The sequence below is a fragment of the Olea europaea genome, unplaced genomic scaffold (genome assembly GCF_002742605.1).
Source record: "Olea europaea var. sylvestris unplaced genomic scaffold, O_europaea_v1 scaffold1402, whole genome shotgun sequence".
Taxonomy (NCBI): domain Eukaryota; kingdom Viridiplantae; phylum Streptophyta; class Magnoliopsida; order Lamiales; family Oleaceae; genus Olea; species Olea europaea.
Window position 1 is genome coordinate 179,938 of NW_019231542.1, and position 18,578 is coordinate 198,515.

Consider the following 18,578-nt stretch of genomic DNA (forward strand, 5'->3'; position numbering starts at 1 on the left):
TTTTGATCATCCATTTATACTCAAAAAATGTAGCAAATTCTGCACAGTTTTGCAATTGTAATTCACGAGACTCTAGTATTTAATAATAGCCCTTTAAGAAGCTGGCTGAATCTCAGGATTAGCGTGTGATTCCTTATGACATTTCGGAAGGCTATGCCTATATAGGCCTACTCTGTTGGTCATTGCAAGGAAATAATCTCGATCACCGCATCAAGCAGTCCGGAAATTTTTTCTCAATCTTTAGGTCACGTGAACGTGGCTTGAATTAATATATTTAGAACTGTGAGTGATTTTGAGAATTGATTTTTTAATCATTACAAAAAAAGTGGGATTCATTTATAAGAGAAGAAGTCAAATATGAAGGCTGAAATAGTAAAATAACAGTCAAAAAATCAATTTTTTGAAGGAAAAAATACTCCCAAACAGGCTGTTAATCCTTGTTTGGTAGTAAATTTTCAGCCCAAAGAATCAAATTTTTGATCGTTAATTCACCATTTCAATCGTCATTTTTAATTTCCTCACTCACAGGTGGAACACATTTTTCTCTAATGATCAAAAAAAATTCTCATAATTACTACTAAACAGGCCCTTAATTAGGAGGATTCAAAACCTTATATTGAAGTTGAAAAATTAAAACCCCACTAATATATAAATTAAACCCCTGTTTGGGAGCGATGAAAACTAGAATTTGGACCGTTTGTCCGACATTAAGGCTCCATTTGTTTTTCATAAAAATTAAAAATATAATCGTTATCCATCACACTAAATCATCATATTGAGAATCAGGGCTAAATAATATTTTATTGAAAATTAACTGACAAGTATTCAGACAAATGCAGCAGCATTTACCACCTCAAATCCCAATTTTGCTCTCATTATTGGATAACTCATATAGGACAAATGGGAACAAATTTAAACCATACTCACGAGGGTTAAAATGGTCAATGTGCAATGTTGATATGGATGAAAGATAGCACATGCTAGCTATGTGGGTCCGTTTGATGTGACCAAAACTTCAAACGTGTCACTGTAAACATTGTGCCCAACGGTCCAAATTTTTGTTTCAATCGGAATCAAATAGGGAGAAGCTCTGTTCTACTTCTACGAAGAAGAAAAAAAAAAAGAAAAGAAATTCAAATTATTACTATTTGATGGTTTATTTTGAAGAGTGTGTGATTAAAAATAAAAAAAAATTTAAATTTATATGTAAAATATTTAGTCCCTGTTTGAGCCATATTTTTAGGGGAGAGAGTAGAAATTTTTGGACCATTTTTTCAAATGTAGGTCCCACACTAGACACATTCAATCAAAAGTGATGGCTGAAAAATACTTCTAATGGTCCTTTTTATTTTTATTTTTAGGAGCTAAAAATACCCTCCAAATAAGATTTTAATTGTGTAAATATGCGGTTAAAAATAATTATAAAAAATAAATTAGTTTAATTTATAGATAGTCAAACATGAACTGAACATTGCTGGCACAAAGAAAAGAAGAAGAGCCAGGGGAGAAAAAGAGAGAAAGAAAAAAAAAGGAGATAGAAATTCTTAATCCATGTGTCACCCGATGCTTTATTTCATGTCGATAGAGCTAACATTAACCACCACAAAAAACTGTCAGTGTTTTTCAGCGCATAAAATAACAGAAAAAACACAATTTAACTAACAGTTTCCGTAAAATATCATGGTTTCGACTGTACTAACTCCACACCTCTTTTCCCTTCATAGAACCCATCAGCTCCACCAACACCGCCGCTGCCTCCACCACCACTTCCCAAACAAGACTGGTCCATCCAGAATAAGTATTATCTACTCTTCTTCAAGCTTGCAAGAAATCAAGAAACCATCGGTATCACCTCCGCCGCCACCGGACGATTCAGAGGGAAGAGACTTGTTGAGCTGGAAGAGTATAAATCTGCCACCAATACGGGCCTCGAAGAGAGTGGTTCTGGTGAGGCACGGGCAGAGCACGTGGAATGCGGAGGGTCGGATTCAAGGGAGCTCGGATTTCTCGGTGCTCACTCAGAAGGGCGAAGCTCAGGCTGAGACATCGCGACAGATGCTTCTTGATGATTCCTTTGATCTCTGCTTCTCAAGGTTTGTTTGTTTTGAGTACCCATTCTTTACTTTTTAAAATTTCACCATTAATTATCATCTTTTAAAGAGATAGTAATAGTTTAATTGGGGGCTGCAATTTTCTTACTGTTGAGTAATTATATGGTTCTACTGGGTTCTCCATAGTTTCAAAAGTAGTTTTTCTAGAGGAGATTGTTGCAATCATGCTGCAATACCTAAGTACATGTTTTGGTTTGAGATTGGGATATCCACATGGATAAATTCTTGACATAATTTTGAGGGTTTACATGTGAGGAGAATCATGGCCACCGATGTAGGCCTTAGACAAGGATAGGGGGTAAGTTCAAGGAACTCCAAACGATATGAATCTTTGCTCTTTTGACGCAGACACTAGGCTGACTTGGCAAGGGGATGACTTTAATGTCTTATCATTAACCATGTACCACAGGTGTCGCTAATGTGGATTAAATGAGATTTGAGGAAGAATGAGTGCCCGCCTGTCAATGGAGTGAGGTTGCAGGTTGTTGGGCTGTGATGCCACGTCCAGTCCAATATTTAGGCGATGATGAAATGGTCTTTAACCCAGGTGAATGTAACAATTGCCCATTAATGTCACTGGAGATGGCCGACTACCCGAGCCCAATAATCAGCCTGATATGTTAGTTGCTCTGGACCGTTGGATTTGCCTCTGATCAATGGTTGATTGTTTGAGTATAAATAGGGCATTCTCTTTTACCCTAATATTCACTAGTTCATTTTTGTGTGTCTGAGGGATCTAGAATCTTCAAGGGTGTTCTGTCTTCTCTTTACTTTTCGTCTTCTCTATGTGAGTTGGTTGAGATTCTTTGAGTGAGAATCGAGTCCTTGTGATATCTCTATGTGAGTTAGACTATTGATCTGGTGTTGCATCCAGTTTCTAGTCCATTGAAGCAACTTCGTTAAATCTGGAAGTGTGAGGGCTTTTGGGTCTGTTCGGTGCCTTCATGATGATATAGACGGGTACAATTGATTGAGCATAATATGGTTTGAAACTTTGATGTCTGGTGGTTTAGGTTGTACAAAGGAAGAAGTGTAATATTCAGATCTGTATTTTGTCTATAGAGTTTTGTTTTAATACAGGTCTTTGATAGGTAGGAGTCATCTGTTTCTTTGTTGCATATCGAATTATTTATAACATTGCTAGGGTGGTCGATCAGATTTTTGAAAGGTAATTGACCTTGGGACCTTTTTGACCAGTTTTCGCTTGACAATTCAATGCCACGTTAGCCCTTTGATGGTGCTGTTATCCTCAAATTTGGCAAAACTTGAGGGAATATATTATAGAGATCATCTGCATATAGTATATGCATATGAATGTGTCTGTATGTATATGTACATGTGTGTCTGGGTTGCATGTAATTGCGTATGCACATGTATACCATCTAGGTGTTCTTCACTTTTTTGAGTGTGTTTTTATGAGAAAGTTATAAGTTACATCAATACATGCATATGCAAATATATAGCACTTCATGCCAGCAATATAACCAAGCATATGAAGAATATAGAGGAAATGTGCTGGAGGAAAGTGCTGAGAATTGTTATTAAAAGAAGTATAATGGCAAAAATAAGGTCCAGCACTCATTTATAATCTACACTGGTGCAGCTAATTTGGTTTGGTTTAGAAAAACTAGAACTAAATGTCTCTGACTTTTCTGGTTTTCAAGTAAAGACTAGATTATGGAAATGAGTGTGAAAGTTTTTGTTTGTGAATCAGTAGGCGTTTCAACATTTTGAAATTCAAACATGGATGATAATCACATACAACCCTCGTGCTTTATGGAAAAGGGAGCCAATTCAGCTATTCCGGTGGTTCTAGAGGACGGTTGAGGTATAGACTTGTGTATCCTAATGCTACATATAAGAAAATGAATGACCGCTACACAAGTAACATTGGTCATTTGAATTGTGTGATAGCTTAAATATTTAATATATGATGAATGCAGACCATTGAATTCTTTTAGCTTTTTCTCCCCCCTTAACTTATTGTCCTTGTTGATTTAAATGTTTCAGTCCCCTGATTAGATCGAAGAGAACGGCTGAGATCATTTGGGGTTCTCGTGGGGAGAAGATCATAACAGATTCTGACTTGAGGGAAATTGACCTCTATTCATTTCAAGTTAGTATGCTTCGAAGTACTGAATCATGAATATATATAATAATGATAGTAGTGGTGAAATTCTTATGGAAAAATTGCTTTAGTGATTCCTAATCTTTAAAAAGGAGCAAGCTGATCCTCAACCTTTCTCCATGTTGCCAATTGGCCCCTTACAATAGAAATCTTTCAAATCTCCAAATATTTGTTATGGCTCTCACATGTCCAACATTATGAACCTAGATTTTGTTTCCCACTTGGGCTGGTGCCTAAAATTTGAAGCGAAGCATGATTCCACAAGGCCATGTGATGATTCAACACAAATTTGGCTGTTTCTGTCATCAGATTTTGCAAATATAAAGAAATGTCGGTGTCCAATAATGCAATTTTCTCAATTCTTATTCAACATTTTTTTTTTCAGAGTTTTTAATATGATTGCTTCACCTCAGGGCCTCCTAAAGAATGAGGGAAAGGCCAAGTATGGTGCCGCTTATCGTCAATGGCAAATTGATGCTGCAAACTTCAATATTGATGGCCATTATCCTGTGAGGGAATTATGGGAACGTGCTAGAAACTGCTGGACAAAAATTCTTACCCATGAAGGCAAGTCAATTCTGGTAGTTGCTCACAATGCTGTTAATCAGGCTCTTGTTGCAACCGCAATTGGTACTCTTTTGCTTCCTTCCTTATAGTTTAATGCTAATGTTTATCATTGTTTATTACCCGAGCAGGTTCATATTTTTATTGTCTCCAATACTCAGGTTTAGGAGCAGAGTACTTCAGGGTTCTACTTCAGAGCAATTGTGGTGTAAGTGTGCTGGACTTCACTCCAAAACCTGAAGGTGGGTCTCCAGATATATGCCTTAATCGTTTAAATCAGGTAAGTAACCCTGCTCTTGAGATCAAGTTCTGTATAATCAATAGGATTTGATTCGTTCTTTATTTGCTTTAACCATGGGGATTATTTTGGACCAATGAAGCATCATCTAGGAATTTTAACCCAAAGAAAGGGTTTATTTCTTGGACTATATTTGCTGTTTTACGTACTCAAGCAAATCTAAAGTTGACATTTATACATGCCATTAACCCAGTTATGAGAGCAAAAGCAAGCAAAATGAAATTTGAAACACACAAGTGCACCTGCAGCTTTATGGCTGTTCAGTCTCGATGTGTGATCTATACCCACTTGCTGCTACAGATTTAAGGAGTTTATGAAAGATCCCATGCCTTTGTTATCACAAAAATAGCCTCCCCGTCCCACATATATTTCACAATTGTAGCGTCTATCTACTTTCGTATAGTTTTGATTTGCTATTTTTGGGGCCAACCTCTTACAACAAGAGTAAAAATCTGAAAGGTCTCTTACACTACATATGGGATGTTTTTAGGTCTGTTTTGCAGGGCTTCTTCTTTTGCTTTCCCTCTTCGTATAAGAGCTTCCTAGAAAACTATCTTAATTGGACTAATTTTCTCTAAAAACTCTTCAAGAAACACTAAAATTTTCAAAAGTGGCTTTTGGGTCCTTGGCTTCTCAAAACCTATGCCAAATGGGCCCTTAGTGTGATGAGAAACATGTGAATCACTTCAATTGAATTGATGACCAATCAAACATTGCTATTAGATGAAAAGTAGAAAATAAGTGGTCAAAGATCTTTACTATTAAGAATGCAGGAGCTTTTTAATATGTTGATTTCCCTTTTTAATCATGCTTTAATTTAGTGCAATTGAAAGGCTACATTCATGTAGTCCCATGTGCATTTACGTATGGATTCCTTGTTTTTTGTTTCTAGGATAATGGCTAGAAAACACTTCTAAGTGCGTAAATGATCACATAATACATATTATCATGATGTAGTGATTGCACAAACTTGTTAACCGGTTGGCTGGCTCCATCAATGTGTAGTGGCAGTAATTTTTCTTGGTTTATTATGTAGGATAGAGTATAGGTTGATGGCATAACTATGTGGACTTGAAATTTCATCTCTTTCTATTAGCTTCTTGATTTCATGACCATGAAAACTAATTTGGTCCTTCGTGAGCTTTTATCTAGACTATAAATTTCTGCTTTTCGTAGGTTGCTTTGAAGTTCATGCTATGATTTATATGTAATGATGCAGACCCCCAGTTCACCTATAGCTGCTGGCAGTTCTGTGGGCAGGAAAACCAGTATGCGAATTATACTTGTTTGTCATGGAGTCTCTGAGAATAATCAAGAGGTACGAAAACAGCTCGTCTGTCAATAAACTGAAGTCATATGGGAGTCTTTGTTAGGGATAAAACGTGAATTCTAATTACGAGAGGTATATCAAGCAATACAAAATAAAAAACACACATATTTACAGCGTTTCACCCTCAAAGCTGCAGGTTTTCACTATGAAGAAGGAGACTACAATAATGATCTCACACATCTCAATTTGTGTCTTGATGGAAAATGGCGCTCTAAAATATCTGTTAGAAAAATAAGCTAAAACACTTAAGTAGGTCTATCTGCAGCCAAGGGGAGTCTCCACAGTCTACAAGCTTCAGAGATATGGAACAAAACTGCAATGTGCAAGATCATAGCCAAACTTATCAAAACTTAATCTCTAAGAGACTTCCTATTTTGAAAGTTAGCCATATATAGCATATTTGATTTTTGCATAATTTTTTTAGTTCCTTTTAGTGTAGGTTTCCTTTTCATTTACTCTTCTTGTAATATATAAACTTAATTATTTCATTAAAAAACCTAATCTTTTGGTGGCTCAATAATATGTTTTCTTCTTCTTCTTTAGTTGATTTATCAAATTAGTTTGTATTATTTTCATGGCATCAGAGCCCAAATTTTTGCGTTGAAGTCGATCCTTTCATCCCATTCCTTCTCAAACAATTTGTGAAATTGAAAATAATCAAAAGCCCTAAATTTGTGCTGAGCCATCATGAAAATACACAATATCTCTTAACCCGACTTCCTTTTGAAGATTGGAGACCATATTTGTGTTCCCGACGACGAGACAAGCAATTCCATACGAATCAATACTGAGAAGCATGTGCCCATCACTCCAGCAATGGCACCGAAGATGAAATATAGAGTCTCTATATCTTTGTGGTTAGTGGAGAACGGCCATCAGACCGGATTATACTTGACCGGCGTGTGTACCGCCACGTGCGTTATTCCAATGGCGCGTGAACGGAGTTGGTGAGATTTTGGCACCTTGTGAGGGTGCGTTACGCATTTTTCGAGACAGTTTCAAAGAGACAGTTTGTTCCTTGGTGAGTTTATGATCATTTGATGGTATTAGTTTGATTATATGTGTACTGTGCAGCATATTCCGGTAATAGTTCATGGTGGTGTGTTGGTTGTCGTTTTTCTTAGAATTTGGTGATTTCTTTTGATGGGTAGTAGCTTATTTGTTGATTTCATAATGACAATGAAAAGGGATGATTCACTTCAATCCATTAGTATTATATTAAATGGTAAAATTTGTTCATATTGGAGTACTGTGATGAAGAACTTTCTAAAGGGAAAAAGATTGTGGGGTTATGTTAGTAGAACTGTTGTGAAACCCAAGAACACTGCTAAAAATTATGTGACAGAGATGGATAATTGGGAGTCAAACAATGCGAAAATTCTCATTTGGATTCATAATTCTGTTGGGCAATCCATTAGTACACAGTCAGTGAAGTTTGAAACAGTAAAGGAAGTTTGGGATCACTTTCAGAAGTTATACACTAAGTCTAACTTTGCAAAATGGTATCAGTTGGAGATTGATATACGGGCTTTACAACAGAAGAATATGAGTATTCTCGAGTTTTATGTCGCTATGAATTCAATTTGTAATGAATTGACTTTTATGGAATTAGCGGGACTGAAAACATGTGAGGAATATATTACTTTAGAGAGGAGCAAAGATTAGTTTAGTTTTTTATGGTACTTTGCAGTGATTTAGAGGCTCAATTTTGCATTGCATTCCACTTTTCTCAGTTGGTTTGTTGGTCAGTGAACTTGAAGTTCAGAAATATCTCTTCCTCCCTCTGACAGCTCAGTGTTAGCTGTACCCTCTCAATCGTAGAGCAAAGGTTATGAGAGAGTCGCCAGTGATGAGCATAACTTTTGCAAACAAAATGAACATTAGAATTCTCAATGTCCTAAGCTATTGAGAAAGCAACAACCACAATCACAGTAGTGATTTTATCGTCCTAATGCTAATATAGCTGTCACCATACCACCCAGTGACTTGTTAATATTTGAAGCGCTACCTTCCTCCAGTTCTATGTTGACTTAGCAGAGCAGTTTTAGAAGTTCTTAGCCACACAGCCACATGCTATGTTAGCCTCTACTTGTATAGGTTTGTCATTTTAAAGTCATTCAGGTATTTCTTCCTTATGGATTTTTGCTTTTAAACACATGTTGTCTAACTCAAAATTCTTTAATAACTTACATCCTTCTAATTCATCTATGTCTGTTATGACTATTGATGGCATTCCATTGCCTTTAGTAGGTGTTGGTTCTGTTAACACATAATTTATCGTTTTCAGACGTTTATTGTGTTTCGTCTCTTACTTTGAATTTTACTTCTATTGGCCAATTGTGTGATCCTGGATAGTTAGTTCAGGTTTCTTCTATTGCTTGTCATATGCAGGATCCTCGATCTCAGAAGGTGATTGGAATAAGCCATAGACAAGGATGGTGTTGGATTTTTTTATGCGCAATAATAAAGAGATGAAAGAGAGATCAACAGAGTATTTACGTGGTTCGATGATGTGCCTACGTCCACGAGGAGCGAATGTTCAGTAAACCTATATTCTACTTTATATTCTACTTTATATTAACCACATACACAACAATCTCTACCTTGGTATTCTATTCACCCTTTAGGAGAAAACACTGAAAAACATAACCTGAAAAAACACACCATCTTGAACCAATAAGTTGGGACACACTCTTTAACACCTGGAGATGTTAATCAAGTTCAAGTAATACTTGAACCTGTTCATTGTAATTGGCTTTGTCAACATGTTTGCCACTTCTCTAATAACAGTTCTCTTGTAGTAACCAACTCCCTTATCTTGTGAAATCTCATATCAATGTGCTTAATTCTTGCATAATAAATCTAATGCTTTACTAAGAAGATGACGCTCTGACTATCACAATATAGTTTTATTTCATCTTACTTGATCCCAAGTTCTTTGATAAGTCCTCTCAACCACAATAATTCCTTGGCTACCTCAGTTGTTGCCATGTATTCTGCTTCAGTTGTGGATAATGCCACAAGTGACTGCACCATTAATCTCCAGTATATAGGTCCACCTGTGAATGTGAAAACATAACCTGTATGGACCTTTTGTCATCCATGTTGCGTGCATAATCTGCATTTATGTATCTCCGAACTCATCATGTTGTTTCTCAAACATTATCTCACACTCCATTGTATCTCTCAAGTACCTGAAAATCCATTTTGCAGCTTTCCAATGCTCTCTGTCGAGATTAGCCATTTACTTGCTCACCATACTGACTACATGTGCTGAATTTGATCTGGTACACACTATTGCATACTTCAAACTTCCCACTACGTTGGCATAAGACACCTTTGACATCTTTGCAATTTTTTTATTCTTTGGGCACTGATTACTAGACAATCTGAAATGATTTACCAATGTTGTGTGCCCACTGCTTTTGTATTAGACATGCTAAATCTCTCCAACACTTTCTTCAAATAATTTTTCTGAGACACCCATAGTTTTCTGGCTTTCCTATCTCTATTGATTTCCATGGCAAGATTCTTCTTAACCAGTCCAAAGTCTTTTATATCTAGCTTGCTACCCAACAAAGATTTCAATTTGTCTACTTCATTCATGTTCTTAGTAGCACTAAGCATATCATCCACATACAACATCAACAAGAACTCTATAGTAAACACAACAATCATACTCACAATGAATGTAGCCAATCTGAATAATGTGGGAGTTGAACCTCTTGTACCATTGCCGTGGAGATTGCTTAATCTCATATAAAGACTTCCTTAGTTTACGCACAATATTCTCTATTCCTAGTTCCAAGAACCCTTCTTACTGCTCTATAAAAATCTGCTCCTCCAAATCACCATGAAGGAAAGCAGCCTTCACTAGTTCTAACTCCAAATAAAAACTAGTCATCATTGCCAAGACAATCCTGATGGAAGTGCATCTGATGGCCGGAGAGAAAATTTCATTATAATCTACTCTCTTCCTCTGTGAGTACCCATAGCTACTAATCGAGCTTTGTATATTTTTATTTCTCCTTCCTTTTCTAACATTGTTTCTTTCTTTCTATATACCTAATTACACTTTATCAGTTTCTTCCCCACTGGAAGCTCCACCAATTCTCATGTATCATTTTTATGGAATGACTCAATTTCCTTAAATCATAGGATCGCTATTGCTGGTAATAAGTGCATAAGAAACTGAATCCTCGAATCCATACTTCATCGTCTATCTGTGCCAATACTATGATACTACTCCTCTTCTGAGCCAGAATTGTCCACTCCCTGAGCATTAATACCTATGTCAACATTGTCTAGCTCTATTTGCACCACTTAGCTCTTGCTATTACCCTCGCCCCCCAAACTGAGCTTTTCTTCTTCTAGAGAAGCTTTAAGCATGGAGCTTCATCAAAGATTGTATCCCTACTTATCATCTTCTTTGCTTTTGGATCCCAAAACTTGTAACCTTTTACGCCTTTCACATAGCCCAGAGAAATGCACTTTCTTTATTTCAAATCAAGCTTGGATCTTTGATCACTGGATACATGGACATAAGCTGGACACCCAAATACTCTCAATTCAGAATAATCAACTTCAATGCTAGTCAAACTTCCTCTACAACTTTCCCATCTAGTGCTGGTCATGGTGATCTGTTTATAACATAACATGCCATGTTCACTGCTTCTGTCCAAAAACTCTTCGAAAGCCCTGCATTCAACCTCAAACATCTTGTCTATTTTGCAATTGTTTTGTTTATTGTCTCCGCTATACCATTTCGCTGTTGTGCTTTGCGAACTTTATAGTGTTGCTGAATACCATGCTCCTTATAGAATTTCAGAAACTATAATCTATGTACTGTTGTTTGTCCCGAGATACTTAATTTTCCTGCGCGTCTGATTCTCTACTTCTATTTTCCACGATCTAACTTTGGCAATGGTTTCAGATTTATGCTTCATGAAATATACCCAAACTTCCCTAAAGAAGTCACTCTCTGGTCCTCAAACATTAGAATGCACATAATTAAGAATGTCCTTTGTTTTGTGCTTTCCCATTTTGACCTATTCTCTGAACTGTTTCTCAAGTATACAAAACCTGCAGAAATTTAGTTTGCATGATTTTACTCCATTTAACAAATTCTTCTTTTAAAGCTCAATCATATCACGCTCTCATATATGCCACAGTCACATATGCCATAAAAGAGTGTCATTTGACTTAGATTCTGCTGTAGCAACTCTATCTACAATTGTATTTCCCAGTAGTATGTAGATATTCCCTGCCAATTTTTGCTTCATCATAGTCATAGCTCATTTCTTCACTGTCAAGGCCCCACACTTTGACTTATAAGAATAGCTACTGGTGTCTAAAATGCCTAAAGAAATTAGGTTCTTTCTCAACTCTGGTACATGTCTAACATTCTTCGAAGTCCTCACCACACCATCGATCATTTTAAATATTATGGATCATATTCCAATGACCTTACATGATGTATAATTACCTATCAAAGCAGATCCAAAATTACTCGAATGATATGGATCAAACCAATCCGGTGAGGAGATATAAATAGGCTAAATCAAGTACCTAGGAGTCATGTAATCTATTAGAATTACTTGTAGAGATTGATAGCATGTCTCCATCTTAAGAATCTAAGTCTCCTTCTGCAACACTAGTCGAGTTTGAGGACCTATCATCTTTCCTTTAATGTGACCTATCTGATAGTACTTGTAGCACTTGACATTTTTCTTACTTCGATTCCTAGATTTTGATCTTGTATTTCTTTTGTAAGAGCTACCCCTTTCCTTCTTTCTCCTACGATCCTGGTAGTCTTTCATGATCAACCTCTCACCTTGTGAACTTTTGCCAGTACATAGTTTTCTCTGGTTGTAGGCTACCAAGGCTAACGTGACTTCCTCCAAGTCGAGAGTCTCTTTACCCCACGTTAGCGTGATCACTAAGTGGTAGTACAAAGGAGGAAGAGAGCACATCAATATCATTGCCTTATCTTCTTCATCGAACTTGATTTAAAGTCGTAGAAAATCGCTAATAATTTGATTGGAGACAATAGTATGTTGAATCAGATCTGTACCCTCTATTATCTTGAACCCGTATAGCTACTGCTTCATATATGGCTTGTTCGTGGTAGATGTCGATATATAACAACTCTCGAATTTTAGCTAAACCTCCGTCAGAGACTCAATGTCCATGACGTGATATATGATCTTGTCTGTGAAACAGAGTCGAATTGTAACCCTCTACTCATGCCTCAAGCACTTACCAATCGGCAGCTGATGTGCTCTCTGGCTTCTTCCCAGTTGGCGCATTCACTATCTCTTGCTGTGCTAACAAATCCTTTACCCTTCGCTGCCATAATTCAAAATTCTCAGTTCCATCGAGTTTCATCACATCGAATTTTGCAGTCAAAGAATTTGCCATCTAAGCTTGGATTTGATACCAGATGTTGGATATTTTTAACGCTATAGTAAAGAGATGAAAGAGAGAGATCAATACAAGTATTTACATAGTTTGGCGATATGCCTACATCCACAAAAAGCGAAGCGGAGATATTTTTATTCAGTATGAATAATAGGGTTACATCATCAATATTTATACTAACCTTAACCCAAGCCCATAAAGACTTTATGAGAAGAATTTTGCTCATGTTGCCAAGATGACAACCGTTCGTACACTTATTGCTGTTGCATATGTTCGTCAGTGGAGTCTCTCTTAGTTGGATGTCAAAAATACCTTTTTGAATGGAAATCTTCAGGAGAAGCGTGTATGGTTCCTTTTTTCTGTCTTTCTTACTCTCCTAGATATGTTTGCAAGCTTAAGAAGACACTTTATGACCTCAAACAAACACCTCGTGCTTGGTTTGAGAAATTTTTCGTTGTTGTTACCTCTCTCGGTTCTACATCTAGTCATCATGACCCTTATTATTCTTTAGATGCACTTCGATTGGTCACATTCTACTTTTGCTGTATGCTGACGATTGATTATTTCTGGTGATGATGTTGGTGGGATTGCATATTTGAAATCAAAATTGGCGCGTCGTTTTGAAATGAAGGACAGGTGCATTATCTTATTTTTGGGGATTGAAGTTACTTCTTTTCCTAGAGGTTATCTTCTCTCTCAGTCTAATTATGGATGCTCTTGAGCGTCTTGAGCCCAACACTCGATATTTATTGTCTGATGGTGTACCCTTGACTGATCCCACTTTGTATCGCACCATTATTGGATTCCGGTTTATCATATCATCACATGTCCCCATATTGCTTATGCTGTTCATTTTGTTAGTTAGTTAGTTTCAACTCTTACTAAAGTTCATTAGGCAGCTGCTGTTTGTATTTTGCGTTATTTTTGTAGTACTTGCTTTCAGAGTCTTTTGTTTCCATTGACTTCTCTTCAGTACTCTGTGCCTACTCTAATGCTGATTGGGCCAGTAATCCCACTGATTGCAAGTCTACTATTGATTTTTATATATTTTTGGGCGATTTACTTATCTCTTGGAAGAGTAAGAAACATATTGTTATTTTTCGTTCCTCTATTGAGGTTGAGTATCGAGCTATGACATCCACCACCACTAAGATTGTGTGGTTGCGTTAGTTACTTGTAGACATGAGTGTTCTCTTGTCTTCTACAACTTCTATCTATTGTGATAATCAAAGTGCTATTCAGATTTCTCACAACTCTGCTAAAAGACTTAATACTATCACTTGGATCTGGAGCCTGCATGTTGATACTCACAGTTGGGTCCCATATTTAGTAGCTAGATATGGATAAGGGGGCATGGAATACATATGGTGAGCTAAACAATGGTTAAAGAGCTTAGTTCCATGAGTGCACAAATCATATTGAGATTGACTGTCATCTGGTTCTCCACCATCCTTAGACTGCTACTATTTTCCTACCTTTTGTTTCTTGGTCATTGTAGTTTGTTGACTTTTTCACGAAGTCTCATCCAATTCATCGTTTTCGTTTCTTGCTTAATAAACTCTCGCTGTTTCTTGCTGTAATATTGTGAGTTTGTTGGAATGTTAGCCATATAGCATATTTGATTTGTGCATAATTTTATTTAGTTTCCTTCTAGTGTAGGTTTCCTTTTTGTTTACTCTTCTTATAAAAATTTTGAAATATTTCAATAGGCTCTTTATATTTAACATTTAATTTTACTACTCCCAAAATATATTTATTATTTTTCTCTATATTTTATTTTAACTAAATTTTCTCTAGATTATTATATTGTTTTTGTACATTGAAAATTAAAATACTTTGAATGCATTTAATTTTAGAAAACTCTCTAAATTAAAATGTTAATTTAAAGAGTCTTTTGGAGCATGAATTTGAGGGTTGTTTATTTAAAATAGAGAGTATTTCGTGTTTAAAGAGTCTCTTGCAGATGCTCTAACTTCATATAAGACTCTCTAATGTACTAAGAGAAAAACAGAGCATACGAACTGGTTAATTCTTTGTTTAACTGAGTGGGTATGTTTTCTTTGCATACAATATTATAATTGGAAGTATAAAAGTATGCTTCTGTTCATTTCTGGCTCAAAATTGGATAGAAAAATCTCCATGATTGGAGCAAGTATATCGCTTGCTTCGATTTATCCAATTTTCATATATTCGACCAAGATAATACTAACTGAAAATCACTAATAACCTTGTACTAGGAATTTTGAGTTGAATCTACTTTCAAACCCACTAAGTCATTCATTTCAATTTTCAAAACTAATCTAGATTATACATACCCAGCACAAAAATAAGGTAGTTTATAATATTTCTAATTGGCATGCAGTCATCTTTAGGCAATTTTAGTTTCGATCATATATTTATTATATATGGTGTCAAACCTTGTTGATTAAATAAATGAGTGAGGGCGCATTTGACATAATTTTTACTTTTACTTTTTACATAAGAGTTTTATGAGGAAGCTATCTTAAATTTTGCTTGAAAACTAATTTATAAAAGAACTTTCTCTATTGGAAGTGCTTTTAGAGAATGCTCACGAAGCTCTTCTACAAAAAGTAAAAGCAAAAGCCATGTCAAATGTGCCTTCACTTATTTATTTAATCCTTGCCTCTAAAAACTCTTCTCACTCGGAGAAGAACTTACATAAAATTTGTCAAATAAATCCAAAAGCAGCTTTTGGGTTTTAAAAACTCATTTTGACTTCTCAAAAGTTATGCTAAGTGGGTTCTGAGAGTGGTGGAACTCAATTACAGTTCTCCGTTGAGTACAGATATCCAATATCTGTTACTTTTGTCACGGCACTTTCTGCTGAATTTAAGTTCATGCCAATAGGTTATGTTTTAGGTTCAAGAAGCTGCTGATTGCTTGGGCGCTGATTGTGTACCACGCTATGTGGAAATGAACCAGACACGGGGCCTTGATGTTGAAAACATCTTTAACCAATCAAAGAAGGCAAGAATTTATGGTTTAATTGACATATGAAGCTGAAATGTGGACATAAATAAAGTTGATTTAGAGCATGCATGATTGTTTGAACTTAAAAAGGAAAAAAGTTAGTTTTATGCTACATAATTTTACTTTTCTAGGAAGTCTAAACTTACTTTTCTAGAAAGGTAAATTTTAAGCTTAGCTGAACATGCTCTTAACTTAATTCTTGTGGTTAGGTTTGTCGTGTGCATCATTGTCCCTTTTGTTGGGTGACAAATGGGCGAGGCCTTTGAGCCTCTGCACGACCAAGCCTCCTTTCCGGGCTGTGATGTGGGCCTGACCGATTAAAAACGAGGCCTGGTTCCAAAAGATAAAAAACGAAAGGCCCGGCCCAGATGATGTCTCACAATATATTTTGCTCAGCATGCGAAGAAAAACTAGGCAATGTCTGTTAGGCCTCCTAAATGTGAGCCTTGGTGGTTCTACCTCGCTTACCTTACACTGTGTTTAATCAATAGAGCACATAGATAGAAAAGCGACAAATTTGTACAAACTGTTGCATTTTCTTGCTTATTTAGGCTCATATTTATCTATACCTTAAATACTGTCTGTCCTTTAAATTTACATTCTTAACTTTGTGTTCGTTTCTATATATGTAGGATGAAGTAACAACAGAGTTATGGAATCAATCAGGAAAAGCCTGGAAATATTTGTTAGATGAACTAAATAAAGGTTCTGATTCAGAGAAAGTTCTTGTTGCAGTTGGGAATCCTGCAGTTCACATTGCAATGATGGGACACTGCTTAAAACTTTCAAAGGAACGGATGGGATCATTTCATCTTGATTCAGGCAGTATCAGCATCGTTGATTTCCCGGACGGGCCCACCGGAGTAGGTATTATCCGGTGCATCAACTACACTGCTCATTTAGGGAGGTGGTCTATACCTATTACAAGATCAACAGTGGATGATGAGGAGTTTTGAGTGTAAATATGATCAACACTTTCCTGTATTTTAACAACTATTGAACTGAAAGTCTGGAAATAAGACTTGTCATATTGCATGTTTAAAAAAAAAAAAAATTAAATCTTTTCTTCATTTATTAAGAGTAGTGGTGAAGACATGCATTTGTATTTATTTTAACTTTTTTTTTCCCTTAAACTTCTAACTGAGACGATGTTACACGCATTAAAGAAGGCAAGTAGACATTATATAGGAACGAAACAATAATAATTCCTCAGATGAGACTAGAAAATGACATTGGCCTGCGGTTAGATAAACATCGAATTTACAAAGTCACTATATGTTATTAATTTATATTTTCTATCTATTGACAAAAAAGAAGCCTAATAAAATGCAAAATAATTTAAAATATTTTAATGTCTGACAACTCCAAGAAGCAATAGGGCTGTCATCAATCTCTGAGCTGAGAAGCACTAATATCAAATGCCATTGACTCAACACATTCATTTATGGTGATGTCAATGAGGTTTCCATTATCTTAGTTAACCTTTTTAAATAAGAATAAAGATCTTTAGCCTGGATTTTTCGTAGCTTGTCGACCCTTGCTATTGCCTATATACTCTTATTACACTGAGAGGTCATCTCTTGTCCCCTTCCTAATTAACTTGTACTCTACAATATTTGATATTAATAAAATGGCCGCCCCGTTGGTTTGCCTTAAGAAAAAGAAATAATTGCATAAGATCTTAGTAAACAAATCGTCTAATTTATTTTCAATTGTTTTGGCAAAAATACAATTAGAGTTTTTAATTAGGGTCTCTAGGGTTTAGGCATTATTACTATGAGGATTTGGAAGTAGTTGCCATTTCTATTCATGTTTATGGAGTTCTTTGTGATTAAGTTTAGAAATAAGCAATTTAAGTATTTTGTATCTCCATCAGTGCTTACTCTTTATTAAATGAACTTTAGTAAAAATATAAAATTAAATATTGTTATTAACGTATATTAAGTTCAACTACCTTTTTTTAACTGTTTGATCTATCTCTTACAATTAGTGAATGATCCAATTAGGACTAGGATGTCACAAAGTAAAAGATTCATGTAATAAGACGTGAGACTTTCATTCCGACCTCAAATTATTGAACTCTCTCTCTCTCTCTCTCTCTAATTTGATACCGACTACAAAGAAATATGGCAAAAAAATTCAAAATAGCAAACTTCTATTCTACAAAAGTTATTTTTAAAATAAAATTTATTTTATTTTATTTTAAGCTTAGTCAAACATGCTCAATCTCACTATCAACTTGGCATGCATGACATAGAATTACAAGAAGTCAGTTATAAACCTAAACCTAACTAAGCAATTTAATGGTTCGTTTGGGATGCTTAATAATAATAACTTTCATTAGCATTTGCAATCATATTCTTGGCTTTGTGTAAATGTAATGTTAGTGGTTTATATGATTGTGTGTAGGATTGATGAAAAATGTTGACCACCTCATTTAAAAACTTAATCTTAAAAAAGATAATTATTATTATTTTTATTAATACATCTTCTTCATTTATACGTGGGCTGGATTAATCATTTTGCCACCAAAGGCTTAATACGTGCAAATATTTCATTTCAGGGTCTTTCGAATGTTTCAAAAGCACATTGAACTACTTCATTTAAAGTTTAAGACAATCATGCCCATTGGTAGTAAAAGAAAGCAAAAAAAAAAAAAAATCGTTTTTTTGCTGAATTTGTTGAGATTTCACATCTTTTTAATTGTTACCCTCACGTTTAACTACATGTCTGCAC

The 18,578-nt window shown here is 35.7% G+C and overlaps 2 protein-coding genes across 4 annotated transcripts; both read left to right on the forward strand.

Moving 5' to 3' along the window:
- Nucleotides 1-1,604: 1,604 nt before the first annotated feature.
- Nucleotides 1,605-14,589, forward strand: LOC111375680 (probable 2-carboxy-D-arabinitol-1-phosphatase). 3 transcript variants are annotated; one of them, XM_022998546.1, is made up of 6 exons: nucleotides 1,605-2,093; nucleotides 4,122-4,227; nucleotides 4,653-4,869; nucleotides 4,965-5,083; nucleotides 6,321-6,419; nucleotides 7,161-7,396. In XM_022998546.1, the coding sequence occupies exons 1-6, from the start codon at nucleotides 1,681-1,683 to the stop codon at nucleotides 7,380-7,382; spliced, it is 1,176 nt and encodes a 391-aa protein (XP_022854314.1). In that variant the 5' UTR covers nucleotides 1,605-1,680; the 3' UTR covers nucleotides 7,383-7,396. The 3 variants fall into 3 exon arrangements, with proteins under 3 accessions (XP_022854314.1, XP_022854316.1, XP_022854315.1); XM_022998548.1 differs by lacking the exon at nucleotides 7,161-7,396 and adding an exon at nucleotides 8,823-14,589 and having other exon boundaries at nucleotides 1,611-2,093; XM_022998547.1 differs by lacking the exon at nucleotides 7,161-7,396 and adding an exon at nucleotides 6,568-6,890 and having other exon boundaries at nucleotides 1,611-2,093.
- Nucleotides 14,590-15,687: 1,098 nt separating this feature from the next.
- On the forward strand, nucleotides 15,688-16,916 carry LOC111375681 (2-carboxy-D-arabinitol-1-phosphatase-like). The gene is made up of 2 exons (XM_022998549.1): nucleotides 15,688-15,839; nucleotides 16,475-16,916. The coding sequence occupies exons 1-2, from the start codon at nucleotides 15,786-15,788 to the stop codon at nucleotides 16,796-16,798; spliced, it is 378 nt and encodes a 125-aa protein (XP_022854317.1). The 5' UTR covers nucleotides 15,688-15,785; the 3' UTR covers nucleotides 16,799-16,916.
- The last annotated feature ends 1,662 nt before the right edge of the window (nucleotides 16,917-18,578 follow it).

Bases quoted from the DNA above. Each gene is read 5' to 3' on its own strand.
- LOC111375681 (XM_022998549.1), top strand. From the start codon at position 15,786: ATGAACCAGACACGGGGCCTTGATGTTGAAAACATCTTTAACCAATCA. The intron at 15,840-16,474 runs GCAAGAATTTAT...CTATATATGTAG, and splicing joins TCTTTAACCAATCAAAGAAG to GATGAAGTAACAACAGAGTT.
- LOC111375680 (XM_022998546.1), top strand. From the start codon at position 1,681: ATGGTTTCGACTGTACTAACTCCACACCTCTTTTCCCTTCATAGAACC. The intron at 4,228-4,652 runs GTTAGTATGCTT...GCTTCACCTCAG, and splicing joins TTGACCTCTATTCATTTCAA to GGCCTCCTAAAGAATGAGGG. The intron at 6,420-7,160 runs GTACGAAAACAG...TTCCTTTTGAAG, and splicing joins TCTCTGAGAATAATCAAGAG to ATTGGAGACCATATTTGTGT.